This window comes from Anomalospiza imberbis, chromosome 2 (genome assembly GCF_031753505.1).
Source record: "Anomalospiza imberbis isolate Cuckoo-Finch-1a 21T00152 chromosome 2, ASM3175350v1, whole genome shotgun sequence".
Taxonomy (NCBI): domain Eukaryota; kingdom Metazoa; phylum Chordata; class Aves; order Passeriformes; family Viduidae; genus Anomalospiza; species Anomalospiza imberbis.
Window position 1 is genome coordinate 23,997,027 of NC_089682.1, and position 25,518 is coordinate 24,022,544.

The window sequence follows — 25,518 nt, forward strand, 5'->3', positions numbered from 1 at the left end:
CTATAATGAATGTAAGATTTTACACTTGTAAGTCTCCTTCCATTCCTTTTCACTGAGCATGAGAGTCAAATCCTCTCATCTAATTTCATTTAAAATTTCATAGGAAATACATCTAATCTAAATTTGGTCTCTGGGCTCCCCTTACAGTCAGTGCAACAAGGTAAGACTAGAAGAAAGTAGTGTGTTTTGTAGGAGGACAGATTATTTTGCTGCAGAGGATATGGTCTAATAGGATGTAAGAGATGTTTGAGACAGATGAAATATTTTTTGATGCCTGTCTGTCCCCTGGTCACTGTATTGGAAACTCAGATCACCTCAGACTAAGAGTTCAGCTTCAAGTTTGATAACATAAAGCTTATATGACCTTGCTCATTTTTTGTGTCATATTACAAGCTGAGCCAGAACCTAAGCCTATTACAAGTTTTTCTTTGATACAATACTTACAGAGAGAGCTCCTGAAAAAAGCAGTCATGTCTTCTATTAATAATTTCACATGGTATTTGACCTCTGCTGCTGTGGTTTTAAGAAAAGCAGTCCTTGGCACTTCTCATTTTTATTAGCTAAACTCTTTATCACACAAGCTGTTAAGAAAAGTAATTAAATTTACCTGGAGTCACACTTATTTCATAATTCCTTGCCATTAAAAGCCATAGAGAGAAATTTGAAATTAATTAATATTACAACCTCTTAAAGAGGATACATGACAATTTGCTAGTAATGTAACTTCTACTGATGTAACACTAGTAATGTAACACTAGTAACGTAAGCTTCTATGTCCACCAGACATTTATGATATTTTCAAGGATGAGAGCTTTCTTACTAAAAAAATATATTTTCCTATAAATTCTTACATTAATAATCTTTAACACAGAAAATACAATCATTTTGGTGGCTTCTTTTCAAGCTTCTCATGAATCTGTTCATTTCACTACTTCTCAACCCCAAAGGCTCTTCTCACTTGTCACTCATTTATATTGAATTTTGAATGAAACTTAGAGAAATTTCAGCCTGGCTTCTTTAGAGACTACAGTTGAAATTATCCAGCCTATTTTCCTTGTCTCCAGTTGGTGACAAATGGCAATTTTATTTAGCAATGGATGGTTCTCTTTGAGGTTGGATTGATGGATGAGCCCTTAAGAGGTCAGGCCAGCTGACAAGGTTACCTAGACCAGCTGTCTGCCCATCCCTACTGCAGCGGATTCCATGCTGCTTGTCCATCAGCTTTTGACCACTGCTGGTTACTGGTGGAGTGTTTTAAGGCAGACTTTAGTCAGTGACAGCTGACTTTAAAGTGTTGTGCTGCAAATGGTGGCGGCTCCAAAACTCACCGATGAGCAACTCAGACATCTGTGTAGCAAAGCCAGACAGGACAGCTAGTGTGGCAACAGTGTCAGCTGTCTCAAACAAAGCCAGCCTTTTTGACATTCATGAGTCCTTCATTTTGTCTTTGCCTTTTTGTATGTTTGGTTTTGATTAATGTAATAATCAGCCTGCTGTCTAAGAACTCCAGCTTTGAAATGTTTCTGAATAGGCTCATGTGAGAACCCCAATTGTGTTTTGAGATTTCAGTACAAAAACCTAAAGTGCTTTTAATTCTTGTCTGTAGGCTGGAGCAAATGTGCTTCTCCAAGATGTTAATGGAAATATTGCACTTGATTATGCTGTAGAAGGGACTGAATCTAGCAGCATCCTTCTGATGTACTTGGAAGAAAATGGTAAGTCAGCTTTTCAGCTTTTGGAATGCTTTTATTGAAGATGCCATAAAAATAATAAGGATGTGTATTGAGCTGATGGAAGTCACATCAAAGCAAATTGAACTATATCAGTTTGGGGATGAAGGGGAGGAAGATGATTTGCAACCACGCATGTTTTCAGTGTGTTTAAATTGGAACAACTAACAAAGGTTAATGGCAGTTGTCATTGTCAAAACTGCTTTTGACCTTTTGTAAGGAGATGTTAGAATGTAAATTCAAAGTAGAGAAACTGCAGCAATACAGAAGCTTTTAAAACAACTAATTTAACTATTCAAGGACTAGGTTTCACATTTTATTTCATTTTCCCATCTATAGTCTCAGAGAATATTTTTTTCAAGTGACAGACTGTTAAATAAATAATCTTTGCAAATAATTTTAATGAAAATGCATTCTGAATGATACTTTATTCCTGATTCAGAAGTATTAGTATTGGTTTAGGGGTTTTTTAATTGAGAAAATACCGTAGCAGGATTTCTATTATGAATTATGCTTAATATGTTATAGATGACAGGACTTGTATTGAAAAACTGAGTTTGTTGTTCATCAGTTCCAAACTTAGATAAGAGTTGTGAAGTGAGATTTCTAACTTGCCTTTGACAATGAGGTTCTCTTAATATTGTATGTGGCTCATCTTAACACTGAGGAAAAGGCATTAAGCAAATATAATGAGCAATAATGTAAAAAATTGTATTTTCAATATTGCCTCCATATAAGGAATCTTTTTAACATAAAGTAAGTTAAATTATATTCTGTTAATGAACCCTTAAGGAAAGTGTCAAGGAAATCACAGTGTCAAGTCCTATACTGCACACATCCAGTGTATTGCATGTTTTATAATTTTGTTTCCTCAGTGCACAGCACTGCCTTCACAGCTCTGGTTTTGCATTTTTCTAATGGCAAAGCAGCTATTTGCTTCTAAAAGCTTGATTGCCTTGAAAAATACTGATATTTGTCTAAATGTTCCACATACTTTGACTCCTATTTAACAGGTAACATGCAAAACTCCTGTAGCAAACGAGATGTAGTCTGCTTATAGTGTTATCTCTTTTACAGTAGAGAGGAGAGGCGTTATTCCTAATTAAACAGTGATTCTGTGAATATTGGAAGTTACCAAATTAATAAACTTAAATATTTTGAGGTTGACCTCTACCTCTACTAACTTTAGGTAGATAAGCTTACATTAATAATACAGACCTTTTGGTCAATAGAGAGAAAGAGGAAGTGCATACATTGCTCCATCTAGTTCTAACCTGGCTAGGAGAGGAGAATTGACTTCCATGACTGTTTCTTTTTGCTGACTAATAAAAACTGAAGTTGACAAATTTTAGGGTTAGATTGTTAGGATTGATCAATCCTAGCCCTTAACTGCATGTAGTGCATGAAAACCTGGTCTTTGGGTGATCGGTGTCAAAATTCTCATCAGCTTTGCTTGGTCTGCTAGAATTATTGTTGTAACAATAGACAGCTCAAAGTATCCTTATTTTGCACTTGACTTTTGAAATTTAGTTTGTACCTATGAAATGTTTGTATAACCTACCAAGATTAAAAACTGCGAAGGAGATTCTGGATGGAAATTAAGCTCTATGAGTAAGTATTAATTACTTTGAATTTCCCAGCCTCAGTGTTTCTCTGTGGATTGTTTTGGTGAAGTATTCCTCGTCACAGCAATCCCTATGCACACCTGCAGATGAATACCTCAACACAGAGCAATGTCAGGACTAAGCCTCTTTATACAAAATTAGCTGATCCTGTAATAAATACCATCTTCGGCCTGTAGTGTTAAGAAACACCCACCCATAGTCTCAGCCTTTAAATACAATGTATAAGGAATATTTCCCTATTCTCTGAACTTCCCTGCATTCCTAAAATGTTTTCATTTCATTTTCATGTTTCAATTCTCCATTCAGTTGTGCATATTAAGAAGAGATACAATATTAAGAAGAGATTTGTGTGTAGAATAGACTATACTCTAATCATTGTCTCTAATTGCAGAGATCAGGGAGAAAAGTAAAATTAAATGCCTTATAGCTTAGCTAATGAGAAAATCAGAAGCTATCAATTTACTTTGATGAAACAAAGTAAGATTGGAACAAGTAGCTTTGAAGCCACAGAAAACATTGTTAATTGGAAACATTAGAGTTCTCAGAAGTCTAGTGTGTATATAACTTCTTACACATTTTACTATTGTGGTAGTTCACTGTATCTGTTTAATTTCACTACAGATCTTAGTGACTGAACTACTCTTCATTGTTTGAAGTAACTTAATTTACTCTGCGGAAGGCCTGGAGTCATAAGTGATAACAATAGCCTTGCATGCCTTTAATGGTTTATGTATTTTAAAACTAGAGTTAGTTCTTTGAGTTCTGCTTGTAAATGATCTGTTAGGGCAACAGGAGTACCACAAGTACAACATATTGTAATAATCTAGCAACTACCAGAAAGCTTCCATATATACTTTACTGTTATGGAATATAACATATGAGGCTGTTTTGTGGAGATTTTATTACTGAAGTCTAATGAAATTATTACTATTTCATTAAAATATTCTCTCTTCCTGTACAGAAATTAGCTTTCTCTGCTGTTATATTATATAAGTGATGTTACATTGTATACTGAAAGTAATTATTGACTGAAGAAAGAAATTAGCAGGCTTCAGTTACCTAAGAAAACACAATTCGAAGTACACATCCTCTGTATATTAAGAGCATTGTTTCTGTTCAGTAATAAGTCTAGCATATTGTAAGCTTCATTTAAGAGATCTCTAATTGAGGATGGAAGGGAAAATACAGTAACCTGCTTTATGTTAAGGAAAGTATGTGAAACAGCTTAACTGTATCATATTAGATTATGTCCAAGGGGCATTCAGAAGCCTAGTGGGCTCATGAGCTCAAGGACTCTATTTGGATTGATTTCTCTAAATCTCATGTCTGGTAACCACTCTATAGCAAACCCTTCTTAGAACAGAAGAGATGCTTTGAAACTAGGCATCTGTAATGAGGCACATGAATTAGGATCTGAACTGCCGGCTTCATTCCATGTGCTATGGAGGGAGACCAGAATGGCCAGCTGGGACGTAGAAGTCTGCTGGGTAGGATGGCTTTTAGGATATTTAAATTTACAGGTCTGTGTGTAGGTGCCTATTCAGTAGTCCATACTCCTATCACCAACAGTGCAATTCTAGGAAATGCTGACTGCAGAAAACAGAAGGGTTATTAATTTGACGAGCTACAAGGAAAATACCAGTAAAAGCTGTTAAATTTGCTCTGTGCCAAGATGTCATTGGTTTTCAATGTTACTGGTGTTCCTGTTTTGCTATGAAAAGAAAGTCATGACTTATTTAAGCATTTCAACATCTGCTGAGGCAAGGCAAACTGAGAGTAGGCAAGGTGGGACTGTAGATTCTACTTCTCTCTAGGCTCCAATTCCAGTGCTAACCCATCTTTATGTAATTCCTTTTCATTTTGTTTTTATTTCAAATTTTCTTTGTTACCTCTTACACCTTCAGCTTCATATCCATTCACTGTCTACTTTCAGAAAGTGTCTCCCTTCAGAGGTGAAATGAAAATAATAATGTGTCCTGGTTTAGGGTAAATTTGGGAGAAAACTTCTCAAGGGGTCCTTCTAGAAAGCAGATTCAAACGGCCCCTCCCCCATCTGGTTTGGGAAAAGATTTCCTTGGAGAAAAATGGAAAAAAGCTGTTTATTTAACAAGCAAAGTATTCAGAAGCATATAAAATGAGTAATATTAAACAATAAAACCTCTCGCTGTTCTGAAGAGATGGCAAATTCAGAAAGTCCTTGTCATGGGGTATAGCTCAGCTCACTCAGTCTCTTATCAGTCCCTTCTGTGCTGGAAAATTCCATGTCCTGGGCCCCGGTGCGCCACATGTGTGAGCTCCCAGAGTTTTTCTAGGTTTTCAGTCGAGCAGGGCCGATCAGTTCCAAGAAAAAGAGAAACCACAGTCCAGGGAACTTCTCTGCCTCAGCTAGCTAAAAACTAAGAGCAAGAAGAGTTCTCTTCCACTGCCTACTGCAGGCAACACAGTCCAGGACAAAGATGTGGGTGCACAAGTGCAGTTTCTGATAACAAACTCCATGCTTCTTCTCCCCCCACTCCTTTCTTGGAACCAGTCTTAAGGTGCAGAACTTAATATCCAGCATAAACAGAACAGACAATTAGGGATACCAGCATCATAAAGTCACCCTAGGACATAATGTAAAAAGGTGATAGTTTTTCCACTATTTGTTCTGCTTTATTCTAAACCTGAGTGATAATTGAATTCATCAAGAAAGCCCACCCAGCACCTTCCATAGCCTTTGTTTTGGTTAATAACAGCTTTATATTTTAAGGCAAATATTTTGAGTAATTAATGGCATTTTAAAACAATCAAACATTAAATGACTGCCAGTGTATTCTCTGGTTTTGGAGGCAGAATGTTCTATTGTAGAACTGTGTCAGTGAAACTCTGATCATGGTATACGATCCTTGTTTCCTCCTTTTCCATTAGTCTGTTTTAAATATTTAATACTTTGAGGAATGCAACATTTTTGTTCATTACTTGGTATTTAGTTGTATAGTGGATTGCATGACTCAGTTATGAACTAAAAATGACTGACAGATAGTTCTTGGTTCTGTATTTTCCAAGTCATAGGAGGTGACACATTCACTGTAATTAATTTCCAAAAAAATATTCTCTTTTGTCCACAAAGGTATCAGGCTTCAGTTTTCAGTAGGATAACTGTGCACTCTGAGAACATCAGCCTTGTTGAATCTGAGAAAAGAATATTTGGACATTTTATTTTTAAAGAACTGTCTACATATCACACAGATCTCAATGCAAATTTAATGGCTTTATTTTCTATTGTGTAGTGAGAGTTTCACGCAGTAGCAGATAATTACTTAAGCAAAAGAAAACCATCTGTTGTGATTTTATATTTTTGAAGATTGACTATATTTAAATAACATATTTACTCAAAGGTACGGGTGGTATTCCTTCTTCTACTGAGACAAAGGTACAGGAGAAAAAATGGGTATTGCTTTTCTGCAAAGTATTTTACACAGTACTATTCACTTTCTGTGGGGGCAAATGAATTTAAAATAGCTGGTTAAAGGTTATTGACCTTTGATGGTAACAGAGATTTCATGCACTTAAGCAAAATCTATTATGGTATTCCAAGCTGGGGGAATAATGGGTATGTTTTGTTCCCTGAATATTAAAAGGATCATATTCAGGTGTCAGAAAACTGCATATAGAGCAAAAATCATGTGCAAGCCCTATCTTTTTAGGTGGCTTTTTATGGTTTAAATCAGTTAAAATATTGTGCAGATTTTGCAAATATAGACCATTGTTTGTAAAATTCTTACTAGCTAGGGAATTAAGCCTTACTCTTCAGCTGCAAAATAGAATAAATAAATTTATTTTTCTGCCTTGCAGCAGTAGGTAGAATTAAAAAAAAAAAAAAAAAAAAAAAGCTAAATCTTAATACAGAATCCTACACAGAAGACAGCTTTTAACATTAGCCAGAAATAGCCAGAAACGTGTCAATCACTACAATAAAGAGAATTTCCCTGAAGCCAACAGTTAACAACATATGAGACGTATGACATGCAGAAAAATCTAATGTAGAAAAGTAGTGGGCAAGAATTAAGGAAAAATTTACTGCAAACCTGACACTTTACAGTAATCTAGAATGTGATAGGAAGATATACCTAAAAATATTTTTTTATTTAAACTTTAAGTTAATTTGAAGTTATCAATAAAATCTGGTGTGGTTGCACTAAAAACTCCCACAAAGCTGCTTGCCCATTCCTTTCCTGACAAGGACAGCAAGATTGCTTACCAGCAATTGCCAGCAATTACCAAGTTACTCTCACAGGCTAATCAGATTCAACTTGGTGGAATTTGTCAACTGGAATAGGCTCAGGTAGTGAGAAACAGACAGACAAAAATTAGAACAACACTTTTCAGACTTCACTTCTTCACTCCAAACTCTTCTACCATCACAAGCAGCACATGGAAGTGGGGGAGTTGGTACATGGCAGTCTCCCTCTCTGCCCCTTTTCTTCTTCACACTTTTCCTCTGCTCCATGCTAGGTTTTTACTTCAGGTATGGAGCTCCTTTAGAAGTGTCAATCTGCTTTGCCACAGGTCACACTTGGTTGCCAGGCTCAGCTGTGTCCTGCTGAGGGTCTGCTAGAGCTGATAGGACAGCCCCTGCCTCTCTCCACACAACCCATCCCTTCAGCCCCATAACTGCCAACACCTAGACAGTACATCTCCCTGTGTGTTTCTCAATACTCTGGTCCTTGTTGTGAGAATAAGATCAAAATGAAGATCCTAGTTGTGTGTATTTTTCATTTGGATTATTTGTTTTTGGTTAAAAAGAATGAATGTATACACCAAAATGTTTTAGTATTGAGGTTGTAGTACAGAAACCCTTAAACAGATCTAGTAATCCAATGAGGGGACAAAAACCCTTAGAGTTTCTTCAGTACAGCCAAGAAAATAAAGGGATATAAATCAGTATTATTTCAGATAAATACTGGTCTAGACTTTAATATTTCAAAGTATTTCACAGACATTAAGGAATTATTGCTAATATGCTGCAATAAGAACTGACTAAAATGCCAACACATACAGATTGTCAGCACTAAAGATCAGCAAGCTTCGGCTAAAACTAAATTCCCTAATATATTTTCTGGCTTAGAACCATATGCACCCTGATTTTGATTTATGCTTACAAATTTTCTTTCAACAATATTGATGCAGTAGGTTGACAGAAAAATGGGCAATCAAAACAAAACAGCCTCAGGGTGGCTCTAAGTTTTTTCCCTTTGATTCTTGTTGATTGGGAACTACCTACCCTTATGATTATCACACACAAAAATATTTATTTTCTGAAGAGAGCCTGATTAATTGATGGTAGGAGTTAGGTGTTAGTGTTGCCAGTGAAAACAAAGGAATAAATGAAATGTTTCAGTAGGTCCTTTCAAAAAATGAAGCATATGGAAAATGTGACTCATTGGAAAATGTCATAGTTGAGAATGTTCATTTTCCTTTGGCCTTTGTGTTTTCTAATATAAGTGTGAACGAGCTACCTTAATTTTTAATTTTTTATAGTTCTTGGGGGGCTTTGAAGTCTTAGATTCTTCTTAATATTTTTGTGCTTCCAGCATGTTTCCCATAAGTTTCTGTCAAGGGGAAAACCTCTAAATTCACTGTGCAGACTTTTGACACTGAAATGAACATTTAAAATTATAGCCAGTAGTTTATGATCTAGTTTTCTAACAGATGCTAGAAGGAAAACAGGCTTTGCTAAGATTTGAAAAAGGTTGTGAAGAACATCAGAAACTGGGGATGTCCTTTCAGTATCCTTTTAAATAACTTATCAAGAAATAATTTATTTCATTACCATCAGAACCGTATTATCACTTTTTCATAGAATTCCTAAAACTATAACCTTAATCAAGATGGAAGAAATTGTCAGTGCCCACAGTGCATCCACAGGCCCTGTGACCTCTCCTCCACCCCTACTCCCAGGGGCTTGGCTGCCTGAGCTCAAGGCCAGCTGTGGTGGCATTGTGACCTGGGAGCTGTCGGATGGGAAGGAGCTAAGCTGAGAAGCAAAGATGGGAGCAAGATTGTCATGATTTCTCACCTATCCTTTGTCTCTGGAGCCACATTTAGTCTCAAGTCCTTGCTTGAGGCAATCCTGTGCTCAGCCATGATTCTTGCTGACCCCAAACCTGGACCACTGACTTGACTCCTTGCTTCATCTGATTTACCTGGATTTGTCACTAGAGGCTTTTCTGGCAATCTGAGAATTTCTGTTATCCCTGATTCCCATCACCAGACCTGCTTAATTTTTTTTTTGGGCATTGTGGGACTGTGCCCTGGTCAGCAAGGATGGTGACCTGCCTGGCCTGACAGCTCCTGCCTCCCTTGCATGTTTTGGGTAGCCTGCTTTTACTGCTCTCTCACAAAAAAAGTTAACTATAACATATTAAAACCTTGCCGTAAAATCTGTAGTGTAGAAATACCATCTGTGATGATCTCATTTCAGACATGATATTTACCACAAGTAGCCAGAGACAGTGATATAATTATTTTGCTTCTGTGTTCAAGTATTAATATAACAAATAAAACAATAAACATTTAATATATATCCACAAATGAATGCATTAATATAAAGCCTTTTGTGCCAGCTTTTTGAAATAAATTACAAAAATTATTTTTGTTTTCAGGCAAGTTAAGAGACAGTTCACTTAACTAATTTTAGCTGAAAGGATCATCAATGTCCTTATTGTAGAAGAGAGAGGACTAAAAGCATGTTTACTAGAGTGGGAGAATTGTCACTCTGATATCTACATGAGGAGGAGGTGGGAACTTCACTTCTGATAGCATTTTCAGACTAGAAACAGATAAACCTAATCAGCTCAGGAAGCCAACTGTGCCTTGGAGTGCATCCAAAGCAGTGTGGGTAGCAGGTCAAGGGAGGTGGTTCTTCCCCACTACTCCACTCTGTTGAGACCCCACCTGCAGTGCTGCATCCAGCAGCATCTTGGGTCCCCAGCACAGGAAGGATATGTAGCTGTTGAAATGAGTACAGAGGAGGCCACCAAGATAATTAGAGGGATAGAGAATCTCTCCTATGAGGAGAGAATTGTGAGAGAATCCTGAGAGAATTGTACTTGTTCAGCCTGGAAAAGAGGAGGGTTTGCCGTGACCTAGTTGCAGCCTTCCAGTACCTGAGGGGAGCTTATAGGAAAGGTGGACACAGACTGTTTACATGGGCATGTAGTGACAGGACAGCAACAATAGTTTTAAACTGAAAGAGAGTAGGTTTAGATTAGATGTGAGGGAGAAATTCCTTACTGTGAGGATGGTGAGGCACAGAACAGGTTGCCAAGAGAAGCTTGGCAAAGTGGATGCCCCATCCATGGGAGTGCTCAAGGCCAGGTTAAATGGGACTCTGAGCAACGTGGCCTAGTGAAAGGTGTCTCTGCCCATAGCACGGTGATTGAACTATATGGTCTTTAAGGCTTCTTCCAACCCAAGCCAGTCTATGAAAATAAAGATGCTGCACTAAACATACGTAATGATATCTTTAAAGGCAAACAGGCAAAACCCACCAGCAACACTCAGTACTGCTGCAGTGAGTTAGAGTTATAGGCCTCAGCAGTTTTACAAGTATACATTCTTTTGCAGAATCTGAAAATATTGGTTTCCCTTCTCACATAGTAAATGTTGCTGGCACGTATCAGTTTATATGCTGACCTTTGAAAATCAGATTCACATAATGCCAAGTGGTATGCACAAGGGCTATTGAACAATGTAATCTCACAAAAATAATGCTTTTTACAAAGATATCTAGTAAGCAGCCAGAAAAGTCTTTCTAAAACATTAAGCAAATAAAATAATAGATACATCCAGATATTTCAAAGAATTAAAATTACTATTTATAGAATTGTACTGTGATTTATTATTTTTAACATGCCTATCCTATTCTGTGCCACACAGAAGAAAAATACAAATTCTAAACTGTGGTATCCCCTGAATTATAGAAGGGTAAGAGAGGCTTATCATACATGGGATGAAGAGCCTTGATGTATCTGCAGCTCTTTGCAGGAAGGGCAGATATATAGACAAGAGTGAGAGAAAACTCAAGTATGAGAAGAGAGATGGGCTTCTCAAAGCCATCGCAAGTTTTCAATATACATTTCTGTTTGCAAGACAAGATGCTGTTGTCAGTACCTCTCGATGCTGTTGTTGATACCTCTCCTTAAGAATGTTAAGCCCATTGGAGAATGAGACCTCCTGCATGCTACAGCAAGAGTGGCTGCTGGGCGTGTGTGCAATGGGTGTTTGCCAGAATGCTTCAGGTTTTCCTTTGTCCTGGTCCCAGGAACGGGTGTTCCCCTTGCACATTTCTTTGTACTGGACATTTGTGAGGAAAATGTGTTTAATAGCAACCCTCAGTTCTGTTTGTCTTGCATTTATCACTGAAACTTTTGGAAAGTTACTTTTTCATTATTTATCTGAGGTTTTTCAATTCCTTTTGGTTGACAGTTCTAAACCATATGCCAGAGAAGGTGAGACAGCCAAAGCACATGGAATGGCCTTGTCAGGTGTTTTTCTTAAACAGTGAGAGGTAATTTATTTTGTAGCTTTTAGGTTATGCTCCTGCCTGACATCAGTGCTGATACTCATCACCAAATGTGTGCCCTGTAGGGTCACTGACGTTTTAACTGTTTATTCTCCATCTTATCTCCTGCAGAATTCATGGCCATGTAGCTTTTCTGATTTTACAGGGTATTCAGGGTATTTGGAATGGTCTTTGCATCATATGCCTTTTTTTTCCCTTTTTTTCTTTTTTTTACTTTCCAGTTTTTGAAATAGTAATACGTTCCCATAGTAGATGCCAATGTGTTTTTCTTCCTCTTTTTATTCATGCTGGCTGTCATCCATTTCAGCTGAATATCTAAACCACATTTCCCCTTTGAAAAGCAACATGAAGGTCACTCTTTGATTCAGAGAGTTACTGTATGAGTAGCATTTCTTTGTTTCATCTAAATTCCTGGAAAGTATTACACTCTGGGGAGGGAGAGCGAACTCCCCAGAATTATGAACTTGATTAAAGGAAAGCACTTATTGACAAGGTCTCCTTGGTTGAGTCTCAGAGAATGATACATGTGCATGCTCGATAAATCTACTTCTCAGCTCCCCACCAGAGAAATCTTTGCTTGAAGCCTAATAGTTCCTGAGTCCTTGGAATTCAAAACTATGCTTCTAAGACTGAAACTTAGATTATTTGTGCATGTTTTCAATATATTTTTTGTAAAGGTAAAGAAAGGGAACCTCTATTGTTTCTGTATCATTTTCAAACCTTCTCTGGATATTTAAAATTGAAGTCTGTGGAACCATGTCACTTTGGTACCTCTCTTGCCATGCTGATTTACTTCTGTTTGTTTAATGAAATATGTATCATTCATTTATGCAACTATTAGTTGAAGCCAGTAAAGCTGTCTTGAATAGGTTTCAGATTCACACAGACTGTGACTTTTGTTGCTCTGTGGCATGGTTTATATGTTTCCTCTGAGCTCATGGCTGCATTACATTTATGATAGATAATAATTATTAGCAGAAATTAATGCAACTGAATGCTTTTCTTGATTTCCTCTTAAACATGAACAGAGTAAATCTTTCAATGGCTAGGTTTTTTGTGGCCCCAGATAAGTCACACCAAGGTTCTATAAAAGGCAATTTACAGGGAGTAAGGATCAATATTTCACTGTTAATATAACAATGTACTGATAGGTTAATTCTCTGACTATGCTGGGTGTAAGTCAGTAGTAAATTGCTAGAAAAGGCTGAGTGGACTCAGCTGGCCTCTGCCCTCAACATGTAGGCATTACTGTAATTTATGTTAAAAATTATGAAGGAAACAAACTCATAATAACTGTTTCACTCTCAGGGTTTTTTTCATTTTTCATTTTTTCTTCTTGGGAAAATCAGAAACTGTATTTCTAATTTGTGGATTGTGAACTTAGTTTTCAGTTTTGAGTGTTTGAGGTATTCTCAGACAAAGAGGTAGTAAATTAATTTCCACACATTTCCTCTCTACTTGAAACCCAAAACTTGTTCTAACTGTTTACCAGACATATCCAGAGAAAGAAAAAATTGACATAAGTTCTGTTAGCCATACTTAAACATGTCTGCCTTCATCAGATATAAAATCCTTCATCTTTTTTTAAACTTTAATCTTCCTTACCTGAGAACATTAGAAAAAACTTCATTTGGACCAGTGAAGTTAAATTTTGTCTGCTCATTCTTCAAGACTGAGTATCTAAAATGTAAAGTCAACACTGAAGATGATAAATTCATTTTGGATGTGTTGCTCTTAGGTATCTGGGAGAGTTCTGTCACTGGGCAAGAGTGTTAAGCCATTAATTTACTATTGCAAAAAGCAGGAAATGGATAGAAACAGAAAGGAAAAAAAGATTGAATTGACATCATGCGGCATTGGTAGTCTGTAAATGTCATCAGGCAGTTTCAAATCATTATTTTGAAATGTGATGAAGGCATAAAAGCTTTAGTTCTGAAAAAAAACATTGATTATTAGGACACACTGAGAACATTATGTGAAATTGGCACTGTGTTCTGGTCCAGCAACTTTCAGGTAGTAGGATGTTAAACACATTCTCCTTTGGGGACATTGTCTGATTTAATGGATCAGTACCATATATATATATACACACATATATGTATAAATACATGCAGATATATGTAGATATATATATGTGTTTCTCTAAATTACATTCACATGAATGATTACAGGGTGGATCCAGATGCAAAAAGCATAATTTTATCCATCTCATATTTGTATTTGTGTTTTACATTTGGTGTTCCTTAGTATCATTTAGGTGACAGGTCTAAAAAGAGAATAGGAAGACAGTGCTCACACTGAACATTTCACTTCACAGCTGAAACTCTTACAAGTGTTGCAGGCAACAGAACATAAAGCAGTATGTACAGTGGCATGTTGGGAAAAAAATTGAATTCTTTGATGAGCTACATGTGCACCCACTTATACAAAGGTATAAATGTGTACCCATTTATACTGGGCAGATTAAAAATAAGAAACTCAAAAAATGATTTACCCTTAAACATGCTTCAATTGTTTTGGTAATGTAAAGAACTTCAAGAACTGTTGAAGGTAAAACATTGTTAAATACATATTAATTAAATTAATTTATAGTTTGTCATTTTTCAACTCAGTGACAAATGTAGAAGAGAAACCAAAAATCATTTCTTCATATGATTTTTTGCTATGTCATGGCCAGAATAGAATTTTTATACTCAAATTTCATTTTCTATATATGCATTTAAATAATATCATGGAACTAGAAGCAGAAGAATGAAGCTCCCAGTAGTTTTGGTTATTTATTCCAATCAAGCCACCGGCAGTTGCTAATTTAACCTTTTTGTACTTTTGTTGTATCGTGGTTCTTATTTTAAACCTCTTCAGACTGGAGACTATGCTTTCTTTTGGTTATAAACTGCCTTGTTTATCTTCTTTTTAATACTGTTCTTTGACAATTGTTTCAGTAGCAATGCTGACACAAGCAATCCCATACTCTTCATTCCTCTCATCCCCTCCTATTTGTTCCTACTGCCACACCACATTTCCTCTTGGTTCATGGGACTTTGAAATGGTTTTGGCTCCGCTGGAGCTAACCCCAGTTAAAAAATAACCCAGGCACATCAAAAAGTGTTGAGTTTTAATGTCATTTGCTTGACTTCACAATCTCTCAGGCAGTTCACCCACCAAATTTGAGGGACTGGTCTGGATACTGTGATGTATTTGCAGGGTTGAAAGAATGCAACAACAACAAAAAAAATTAAGTAAGTCCCAAACACTTGAGTGGCTTCCTTTAATTTTTTATTTTTTTTCCCAATCACAACTATTTCACACTCCCAGTGAGTTTCATAATATTTCAGCTGCTTTACCTGCAACTGCTCTTGCAGTCAGTAGGCGACCAGGGTGGTTTATTGGATATTGCTCACTGACTTAAATCATCTATGTATCCACTGATAAATATAGGAATAGACTTTCTGGAAACTGTAGGTAAGTAAACACTCAAAAATATATACTAAATTCTATTTAAATGTTGATTAAGCTTTTAAAAACCCAGAACACATAATCATATATCTGCTCTTTATTGATGAATAAAATAGCAGAAGGTTTTAACCTTTTCTTTTTCCAGGTGTAGAGCTGAATTCCTTACGCCAAATGAAGATTCAGAGAGCTATGACAATGCTTACAGACGTCCGACAGCTCATCTCGAGTGGAGGGAGCGTGAATCAAAAGAATGATGAAGGAGTTACCCTGGTGAGTGGCAACATGTAATCATCACCCTGGGAATATGTGGTGCAACAAGTTCAGCATGTTTGCAAGGCAATTCTCTTAGGAAGGTTTTGGTCCTACCTGGTGTTTTGAAAACAGATGTATGTCAATTCCATGCATAATATAGATTTTAAAATAGAGTAGTGCAACATCTTGATGACTTTTTTTCTCCTGGCCAACAAATATGCAACATAAAATTTGATAGCAAAAATATTAAAGCCATAGTTTAAAGCTGCAGAAGATACATGTTGGTCTCTGACATTTTGTGTGAGAGAGGGCCTGAAACTTCACTCAATGATCCCTGGTTTTGGCTCATATCCTCTAGCTGAGCCCTACTAAAACACTGTTTCCTGTAGCAATCCAATCTTGATTCAGTGCATTGAAGCATTCACCATATACATGGAAAAGCACTCCTACTCACAAATTTGCATGTTATTTATAGTCACTGGGTTTTATTATACTTTTTTTTCTGCAAATAGATCTTCTATCCATTTTTTTTGTCAGGACTTCAATTTCTTCAGCTGTCAAATAATTCTAATTTCATGTGAATTTCCATAGCATGTCTGTGGAATGTTCCCTTTGCATATAAAATCTTCAACACCATTATCAATCAATCAATCAATCATTCAATCAATAAATGGTAAATCAGCAGCATTAATATATTGAATACATTTTGAAAAGTACCTTGGGTTTTTTCTGCAAATAGTGCACAAATATAATTAGAGTCCTAATAATTATTGCTATCATTTCTGCATTTACATTGAGTTAACACTGCCTGATACTGAATCAATATGCTAAATTATTCCATATTTTAATACCTGTGGAGTGTTTAGGCTATAACTGAAAATGTGATCAGCCTCAGTACCTGGATTGAATCCAGCCCCTAACTCTCTATAGTGATCAGTACCTAGATTGAATCCAGCCACTGGCTGCCTATAGAAACTGAACGCTGTGACTTTTGGGGTGACAACCCCAAGGCAGTTAACTGTATTTAAAAACTGGAGGACAGCAGAGAAGGGGTGGGAAGAAACAGCACAAGTTTTAGTTTATTTAATAAAAGCATTAATTTACCTTCTTTTATCTAAGCTGGTAAATCACATAGCTATTGTACTTTAATTCTATTGCTATTTTAGTCAGAATTGTCTGAGTTATGGACTTAAATAAATCTTACTGTATAAAAATTTTCCTATAGTTAGCTGGAATAGTTGAAATACATTTCTGAAAGATGTTTGACAGAACTGCAATACTGGGAGAAGAACATTGTAGATACTTTTGGGTTTTTGCTATTTTCTTAGCAGAATGTTGACAAAAGGGATACTTTTTGCATGAACAATTTTTATGCTGAAATCTGATTTTTTCAAGAAATAGACAAAAAGTAGGTAATTTTGCTTTTCTTTGAGATTTCTATTATGTGAAACTTTTGTTTGACAAACTGGTAGAAAATACGGTATTTGTTAAACAATTATCTCTTTATTCATGGGTGTTGAGTCAGCCAGTCTGTAATAGTTGTATGGACATCAAAGCATTCTGAATAGTGTTTTGTTCCTCTACATCTATCTGTACAAAAAAGACAAGTATCTCTGTTTTAAATCTCAATTCAATTTTGTTTTCTCTTGACAGGATATATATATATGCATATATATATATATATATATTTATATCTAAATCCATGTGTAAGTTAAGATGAATCAAGCAAGAAATTATTGTTTTAAATATATAAATACACACATTCTCATTGACTCATAACACCTACATTTGTGCACATGCAATACCAACAAACACAGATTTTTTTTTTTCTGCTGTATTCTCCTATAATAGTTTTTCTTTAAAAGATTCCAGCCATAAAATATTTCTTAGGATCTTTTTCACTACTTGAAAATAGCACTTGTCAAGTTGATGTCTGAATAGAAAATGTAGTTTCTTCTGTTAAAACACACCCTCCCTTCACCATGAAGCTATGTCAAATTACAGGAAAAATTTGAGGGTTTTCTACATTGGAAATCATAGCATGCAGAATCAAAGTTCTGCCCCCAGGAGAGTTTTGCACCCTTTCCAGGGGAAGATTTTGGATGAGTTGACTGTATTCCTTCCCTCTGCATCAGTCACGTTCATAGTGAAAACTTTGTGCATGCTCTGCATGTGCAGCTGAACCATAAATAGCAGGTAAGGGAAATTATATCCTGAACTCTCATTTTAGTGTCTCCTATTCTTACAGTGACTTTGGAACTCCATAGTTGTAGTAGCAGGTTTATTGCAAGACCTTTTTATTGCCATTATATATCCATTTCAATCACCAGAAAAAGAATATCTTCTGCTAACAGTGCTTTGAGGATAAAAAGTCATGCAGTTGGGCTGTGCAGTTTGGAGGTATAGAGACCAACTACAGTCTGACTTTTCAGCTTCTGCAATATTCCTATGCACTATTCTTACTGACCAGTGAGTATTAAGTTCTTCTGACTGGGGATGATCAGTTATATTTTGCCAAATTCCAAATTTAGGCCTTGTCCCCCTTGTCCCTAAAAGTGAAGGGAATGATTGAAATCACAGCAGAGGACTATGAGAAAGTAAAGACCACTAAACCATAACCTGGATCAATCTCTTCATATGAAATACATGCCTCAACAGATATTCACCATATATAAGAAACAATTTTCATCAAAACCTGCAAATTACGTTTTTTCCCTGATATAGGATTCCTTATTGCATTTTATTCTTCTATTTGATTATTATGAGAGAAAATATTTTTATTGCCCTATTATGTCTTTCCCTTTTTCTCTGTTCACAAGACATGTTTGGTATTATATTTTTTAATATTTATTTTGCATATTTCCTATTTGTTTTAAATAAAACTACACATAGCTGTAAGGGTTTTTTATATTAAAAAAATCTCATCGCATAAATAACATATAGTGGAATTGATTGCTGATATAAATGCCAGACATATACAGAGCCTTAAATAATAATATATTGCAAAAGATAATGTCCAGCTTCTCAAATCAGCCATTAATAAAGATATTTTTTAATTTCTTTTTTTCTTTTCTTGTCATTACAGTTTTCATACTTTATCACTCTTACAGTATTTGCTACTGAGAATGACAAGCCCTGAGCAAACACAGCTACCTTTGGAGTTATCCCTGTTTTAGCAGCAAGTTATGCTACTTGACATCCTGAGGTTACTGCTGACCTGAGTTTCTCCCACTCTGTTACTGCATTTTCCACCCTCCTTCTGTTCTACTTTGACTCTTAAATGAAGTTTAGAGATAGAGAAAATCAACTAAAATTGTTTAAATAATTACCAATTAAAATAATTAAGTATCTAAGGAAGAAATGCAAGTATAGAAAATAAAATCTTTGTGGTTAAAAACTGAAAAAGTATTTTTTGTCACTAATTTTGTGCTGCTGTGTCAATGTGCTTGGTTTGATTATGTGCTAATAAATTCATTTTGGAGTAGTGTCAGCTTAAATCTGGGATACTTGAACTGATACAAAAGAAAGTTAGTTCTAGGCTCAAAGAGAGATTCTAGTTAAATCTATGATTCTAACTTGGCTAATGAAGTCTTTGAATGTGTTTGAAAGCATGTTCTCTTGAACATATATAAGAAAAGTGATAGACTAGATTGTTTAAGAGCTCATAAAAAGCTAGAATTATTTTTTTCAGGAGTATCATGTTTATAAATGCTAAAAAAGATTCTGCCGTGGCTTTCTAGCCTGTAGTAATTACATTTGCATTTTGTGGTTGCTGCAGCTGTGATTTAGTAAAGATATGAAGTACTACACCATGGATGAGTCCTTTAAATTATTAACATATGCAAAAAATAACTTTTATATTGCAGCTGCATGTGGCCTGTGCTAATGGATACAAGAATGTTGCATCTCTGATACTAGATCATGGGGCTGATCTCAATGTAGTGGATAATCAGTACTGGACACCCCTACATTTGGCTGCAAAGTATGGACAGGTAAAGCATGATTTTTCACCTGCTTCTCTTTCCTTAATGGTAGTCTTCTGTAGCAATAGCAAATGCTTTCAAGTCTGAGAGACTATTCTTACTTTAATGCAAAAAACTTTCTCATTCCTGTAGTACAGATTGGCATCTCAGATAACAGAGAATGAGCCTTGTAAAGGTATTAGCCCAATACAGCTTAATCTACCAACAGCAGCGGTTTGTCTACGGCAAAAATTAGGTTTGCATTGATATTTGGAAGGAAGACAAAATAAACACTTTGTCTGTTATTTTTTTACAATCTAATGTAAAAGTTTATTTCGATTTTTGCTGTGTGTATTTCTGTGAATAAATTTCCAGGATTCATCTAGCATCTGTGTTCAAAGTTTTCCAGTCACTGTGGTGTGGAAGTGTGTCCTGGGTTTGGGATTTAGAGGCCATGCCTAAACATGACTTGTGCCTCTTAATACTTTTCCAGTTTTCAGTTTTCTTACCTTTTCAGTTCTCCTTCATCCTCAGTCTCCCTAGACATGTTCAGTGAGTCTTTGTTACAGTTTGATCACTTTAGGAGAGTTCTCCACAGCTCTCTACCCATCTCAGGGCATACAAATTACCACTTGCCCATAGGTGTCTGCTAAAAGTCTTTATGATACATCTTTGCACAGAATTCAGAAAATAAATAATACACTTTACAAGAAGAAAACAGCAAAAAAATAGCAAAAGTTATAGTAAAATAGTAAAAGTAGATGTGTTTATTTAGATGAGTTTGTTCTGCTGGGTAATAGATTTCTCCTATTGAGATATCCTGTGCCTGCTCTTTTATAGAGTGTCAAAGATCTGCATATTTTCATAACAGATTAAGTAATTGAGTTTCATATATATATATACATATATATATATATATATATGTACATATATATGGCCTGAAGTATATCCTCAACAACTTCAGGTAATGTAAATTTACAGAGAAAAATTTCTCACAGAGATATACTGAACCAAAGTTTTGTTAGCCAGTGAGGTATCAGGGGTCTTTTGAATTTACTGTAGATTTAATTTTCTCATCCTATCTTATCCTATGCTGTTCTGTAATTTTGCTACAGTTCTACTACTCTCACTGATCCCTCTGCACTCATTGTGTCTGTGCTCAGACTTCAGTAGGGCAGTAAAGCTCTTACTCAGAAGTAAGGGATAGCAGTGATGCAGTCTTGAGCTTCTTGTTCCCACGTTTTAGGATGGTGTCATGGTTTGACACTGGCGCGATGCCAGCGCCCCCATGAAAATGTACTTTTCTAAATAATTGCTGTGAGATGTGATCAGGAACAGAGCAGAGCAGGCCCAAGCTTAGTAACAAAGAAAAGAACTTTATTAAACTACTACTACTAGAAAAACTACAAACACTAAATCCTGGATGAAGACTTTCCAAGACACCCCTCCTCCTCCCACCTAATTTCCAAACAAACTCAACAGTGAGACACCACCCAGGATCCTGATCAAGTTGCTACCCTTCAGATATTCAAATACTCAATCTTTCAAGGGAGACAGGAGTCTCTCCTGTGCCACAGACTCCCCAGGAAACACAATTGCCACCCTTGTGTTTCCATGTCACACATGGCAACCATCCGGAGAAAATCTGCCATGGTGACACTCTCCTTTCCATGTCACAGTGCTCTCACCACCGTGCATGGACAGACTGCTCATAGGGCTCCTTTAAGGATGCTTTGCCATGGACCAAAAGAGACAACAGTTCAGTTTCTCATTTTGGGACTACAGTCCCCCCCATTTTCCCCTGGGGAACAGAGGGAACAGAGGTCTTCTTCTCTTCTTCTTCTTCCTTGAAGATAGAAGGCTTCTCCACACCTTCTCCAACTCTCCTCTGTTCTCTCTACTCCTCTGCTGGTAATCACTGAAACGAGTCTCTTGGCACACCAACGCATCCTCCTAAGTGCAGCTTCTGTTAGGAGAATTTGGTTCAGTCTATGGCTAACAAGAAAAGTCCAGCCACAAGCCACTCTATCATCTCCTTCCAACTCAAGAATTTCTTCTTCCATCATCTCAGATCCCAGACTGTCTCTCTTCTACTTCAAATCAAGGAGGAGTAATATTTTACAAAGCCTTCATTTCTCAGGAAAGGCTTAAACGCTCAGACTCCCTGGACGGCTGATATCCCTGCCCAGCAGCCGATACCCAAGGCCAAGGCTGGGCGCCTTCCCCTCAATCTCTTTCTCCTCCGCGCCGGCAAAGTTACAGGTGCCGTCCAGACTCTCTGTCTCTTCCCTCTGTGGGGGGATGACAAAGACATCTCCGCTTCTCTCCACCCTTCAGTCCACAGCAGCTGGCTCGGTTCCAGTCCTTCTACCCCTCAGCTCACCTCGACCAGGCCTCATGGCTTCCCCTCCCCCACCCAGCCCGTGGCTGGGCAGGGGAGGTCTGCACAGCACCCTGACCGGAACCAAAGAGAGCGAGCTCTTGGGAGTTCCTGCTTTTAACCCCCTGTGTTCTCAGAGGCGTATCCCTATCTTCAGTGGTCACTTCAGGTGCCAATATCCAAACTTGACCACTGATTGGTTTGACCCAACTTCCTGAAAAAATCACTTCCATGTCAAACCACGACAGATGGCTTACAAGTTAGGGCTTTGTACTGCCACAATGTGGTTGTAGTACAGCTGTCCATTTCTTCTATTTTAAAGCTTGAAAGAAATCGCTTGAAAGGGCTGGAAAAGGACTTATCTTTCCTTATATATGTGTAGCATGCATATGTTTGCAACACTAACTCTGGATGACTGGAAATACTCTTTTTCTTGTTTAGATAGGTATTTTTTCTTTTTGAAACAGGACTGTACATATAAAGTTTGTAGTTGAAAGTCGCTAATGGAAAAAATGTCTTTCTTATTGAAGAATTCTAAGAGAACAGATTGCTATTTTTGAAATTATCCTTTTTGTTGTCACTTTTGTTGGATTGCATCTCCCTTATGTCCCAGATGACAATAGTGTTAATTCTTGCTATTTCAGGAGTTTTCAGTGAGGAGTAAGGGACTAGCTGCTCTAGTGTCTATACAACCAGCATGGGTACAGACAAAGACCATGAAGGAACATTGTACTCTTCTTCACTAAAATTAGCTAAATACAGATTAATCATTTTCCCTTTGCAGTGTTAGTAAATAGCAAAGTTTAGAAATATCTTATTATCATTATATATATTTTCTCAATGTTGTTAAGCAGATAAATACAGCTTTTGTATGATTCTGTTTGTATGAAATGGGTAAATAATTTAAATTCCTTTATTAAAAGGGATTTATTACATATCTTCTACTTCTTTCTGGTAACTACACCATCAGGGTGTTTTTAAAATTTCCTTTCTTATTATGATAATTTTGAAATATCTTTTGGCCTTAGAATGAATTCACATGCATACCATATTTATAATTCTATTTTGAGTAATTAATTATAGACTAATATGAGCATTGTTCCTATTTTGGGTAAAAGTAATTTGGCAGAAAGGAAATAACCTTAGACAAGATATGAATTGGATAGTCTCTTTTAAAGTAAAATATATTCATGAGGAAATGGTTATTTTTTAACCAAAAATGTTAATGTTCCCTGAAAAAGCAATTAATATAAATTCTGGACTTGATCCCTTACAGTTTCACACTCTTCTAACACATATTTGTGGCATATTTTTTTAAAAAAGTCACACTTAAAAAACTTGCTAGAGTGATAAATATCTTGTACTGGAAGAGTCTCGTAAAGTCTATTTTATTTTATTTTGCTGTCTTTTTAAGTTCTTGGGAGGATTTCTGTCCTTTCAGAAATGTATTTGAACAGCAAAATAATCTTTTATTTGTCATATGGCTTGTCTAATAAGCAATGATCCTTTAATGAGTTTTCACAGAAATTTCAGAAAACATGTTGTAAACCATTGTCATTGAATAGTTTTCTAGCACTGGTGTTGCACTACCTGCAACCAAACCCCATCCAATATTGGAATAATATTATATTCCAGAAGTCTTAAGGACTGATAGTTTTTCCTGTTTATAAAATAGCTGCAGATGTATTTTTCATGTAGAGAAGCTTCTCACCTTGGTAAAATGCTTTTAAATTAGTTATACAAATTACAGATTTCGGTTTTGAGCTATTTTATGGTACATACCTTACATACATATATTTTAAATATTACAAAAAAAATGTTGTGATATGAAGAAATTGTTACTCTATTTTAGAGTAACATCCAGACTAAGTAGAAGCACTCCAGCTCTCTACATATACTGTTCTATATTTGTAAATACACAAAATGGGAAAAAACCCACACATTTGGCTATTTGTAAGAGCATAGCAATAATGGAGATGGTACTAATTTACTTTACCTGGAGAAAAAAAAAAAAAAAACAAACAAAAAAAAAAAACCCCAAAAAAAACCTAAGGAACTGTGTAAGTTGTAAGTTTTAAATTTATAGTGAGAAAATTTAATTTGTTTCTGCACAGGAGGAAACTTGTAAAGAATAAAGGCACTGTAAACTTCTTATTACAAATCTCAAATTGTGAATGAAGTGGATTATAAAAATCTTCCTGCTCCATCTCCCACAGTAATTTATATGTAAAATTACTGGTGAAAGATACATCAAACTAAGTGAACTACCATGTGAAAGACATTGCATCCACACCTTATAATAAACCCGGCTTGTAGAGATTCCTTGGTAATGGCAAATCCATTTTTATTTCTAATGGGGTTCTTCTCAACCAAATTTAGCGAACTAAATTTAAGGACAAAGTCAAAGCTTTTTCTTGTCTAATGGGAAGGATCACCTTTAGAAGACAACTCAGAGAATTCTAGGGGATGCTTTTAAAACAGGGGAGATGATTCATTGCTTATAGGTCTGACCCTCCTTGGTTATAGAAATCATGGGCAACTAGCATATGTCAGAGGTGTAATCTGAACATTTTTAAATCCCTCATGAGGAATCCAGATCAAAGCGTGGAGCTAAAGGATGGGGGAACTGCCCACTGGTGTTCTGGGTCTCCCCAGTCATCATTAACGGGGCATGGAGTTGATGCCTTATATTTAGAAAACATAAAGTTGTACAAACGGAATCCTAGAGGAGGAGTAGAATTAGATACTTAAAACAAAACCAATCTTATCACGAGCAAAACGTAGCAGAATGCTGTTGTATTGTTTCCAGAGAGGGAATGAGTAAGAGTTTTAAGTGTCAGTACATATTACCTGATGTTCAAAAAAAATAGTATCTGTGTCTATCTTTACAAATATTTGTAAAGAAAACCAATTTAATGGATAAATTTACAATGTGAAAGCATTATTAGTCTGAATATTAAAACAGAGCATGGATGAATGAATTATCCTGTAACAGAATGTGTAGATCCGGAGTAGAATATTTTTCTTGCATAGGGGTACAGGATATTACTGGAGAGTTTGAGGGTTGTGTACAGGATATGGCTACTAAGTACAGAATAGGACAGCTGAGGCTACTGCCTGGAGGTCAGTCTCTGTAAGACAAGAATCTGCTTTATAGAAACAGATTACGTTATTACTGACTGTAATAGACTGCTAATTGAAATAATACCATTCTGCAAACATTAAAAAATAACATTTAAAAAATAGATCAATTTTTAAACAACGTTATTCTGAGTTTCTAGGACAGCTGTCATTTCCTCCCCTCCGCCCCCAATAAGTATTAAGGCTAAAGGCAATTTTGTGTTTTTAATGCATATTAACATTATGTCCAAAAAATTGATATTATTGAGGTACTAAGATCAGAGCTGCTTACCTTAATCGTTTTACCCTAATAAAATGATAGAAAATAACACACACCCAAATCTGCACCTGTGACACACAAAAACCTCTTAAAAATAAGATTATCAAGGCAACAAAGATAGCCTCAAGGAATTAGAATATGTCAGGG

General features: G+C 36.2%; 1 protein-coding gene across 8 annotated transcripts in view; it reads left to right on the forward strand.

Annotated features, from left to right (window-relative positions):
• The window catches only part of MYO16 (myosin XVI), a 366,678-nt gene that overhangs the window by 146,659 nt on the left and 194,501 nt on the right, over positions 1-25,518 (forward strand). For all 8 annotated transcript variants that reach the window (XM_068180129.1, XM_068180127.1, XM_068180124.1 and 5 more), the window contains 3 exons: positions 1,607-1,715; positions 15,523-15,647; positions 19,496-19,621. In XM_068180129.1, coding sequence (XP_068036230.1) covers positions 1,607-1,715; positions 15,523-15,647; positions 19,496-19,621 — 360 coding nt within the window. The remainder of the gene's footprint in view (positions 1-1,606; positions 1,716-15,522; positions 15,648-19,495; positions 19,622-25,518) is intronic.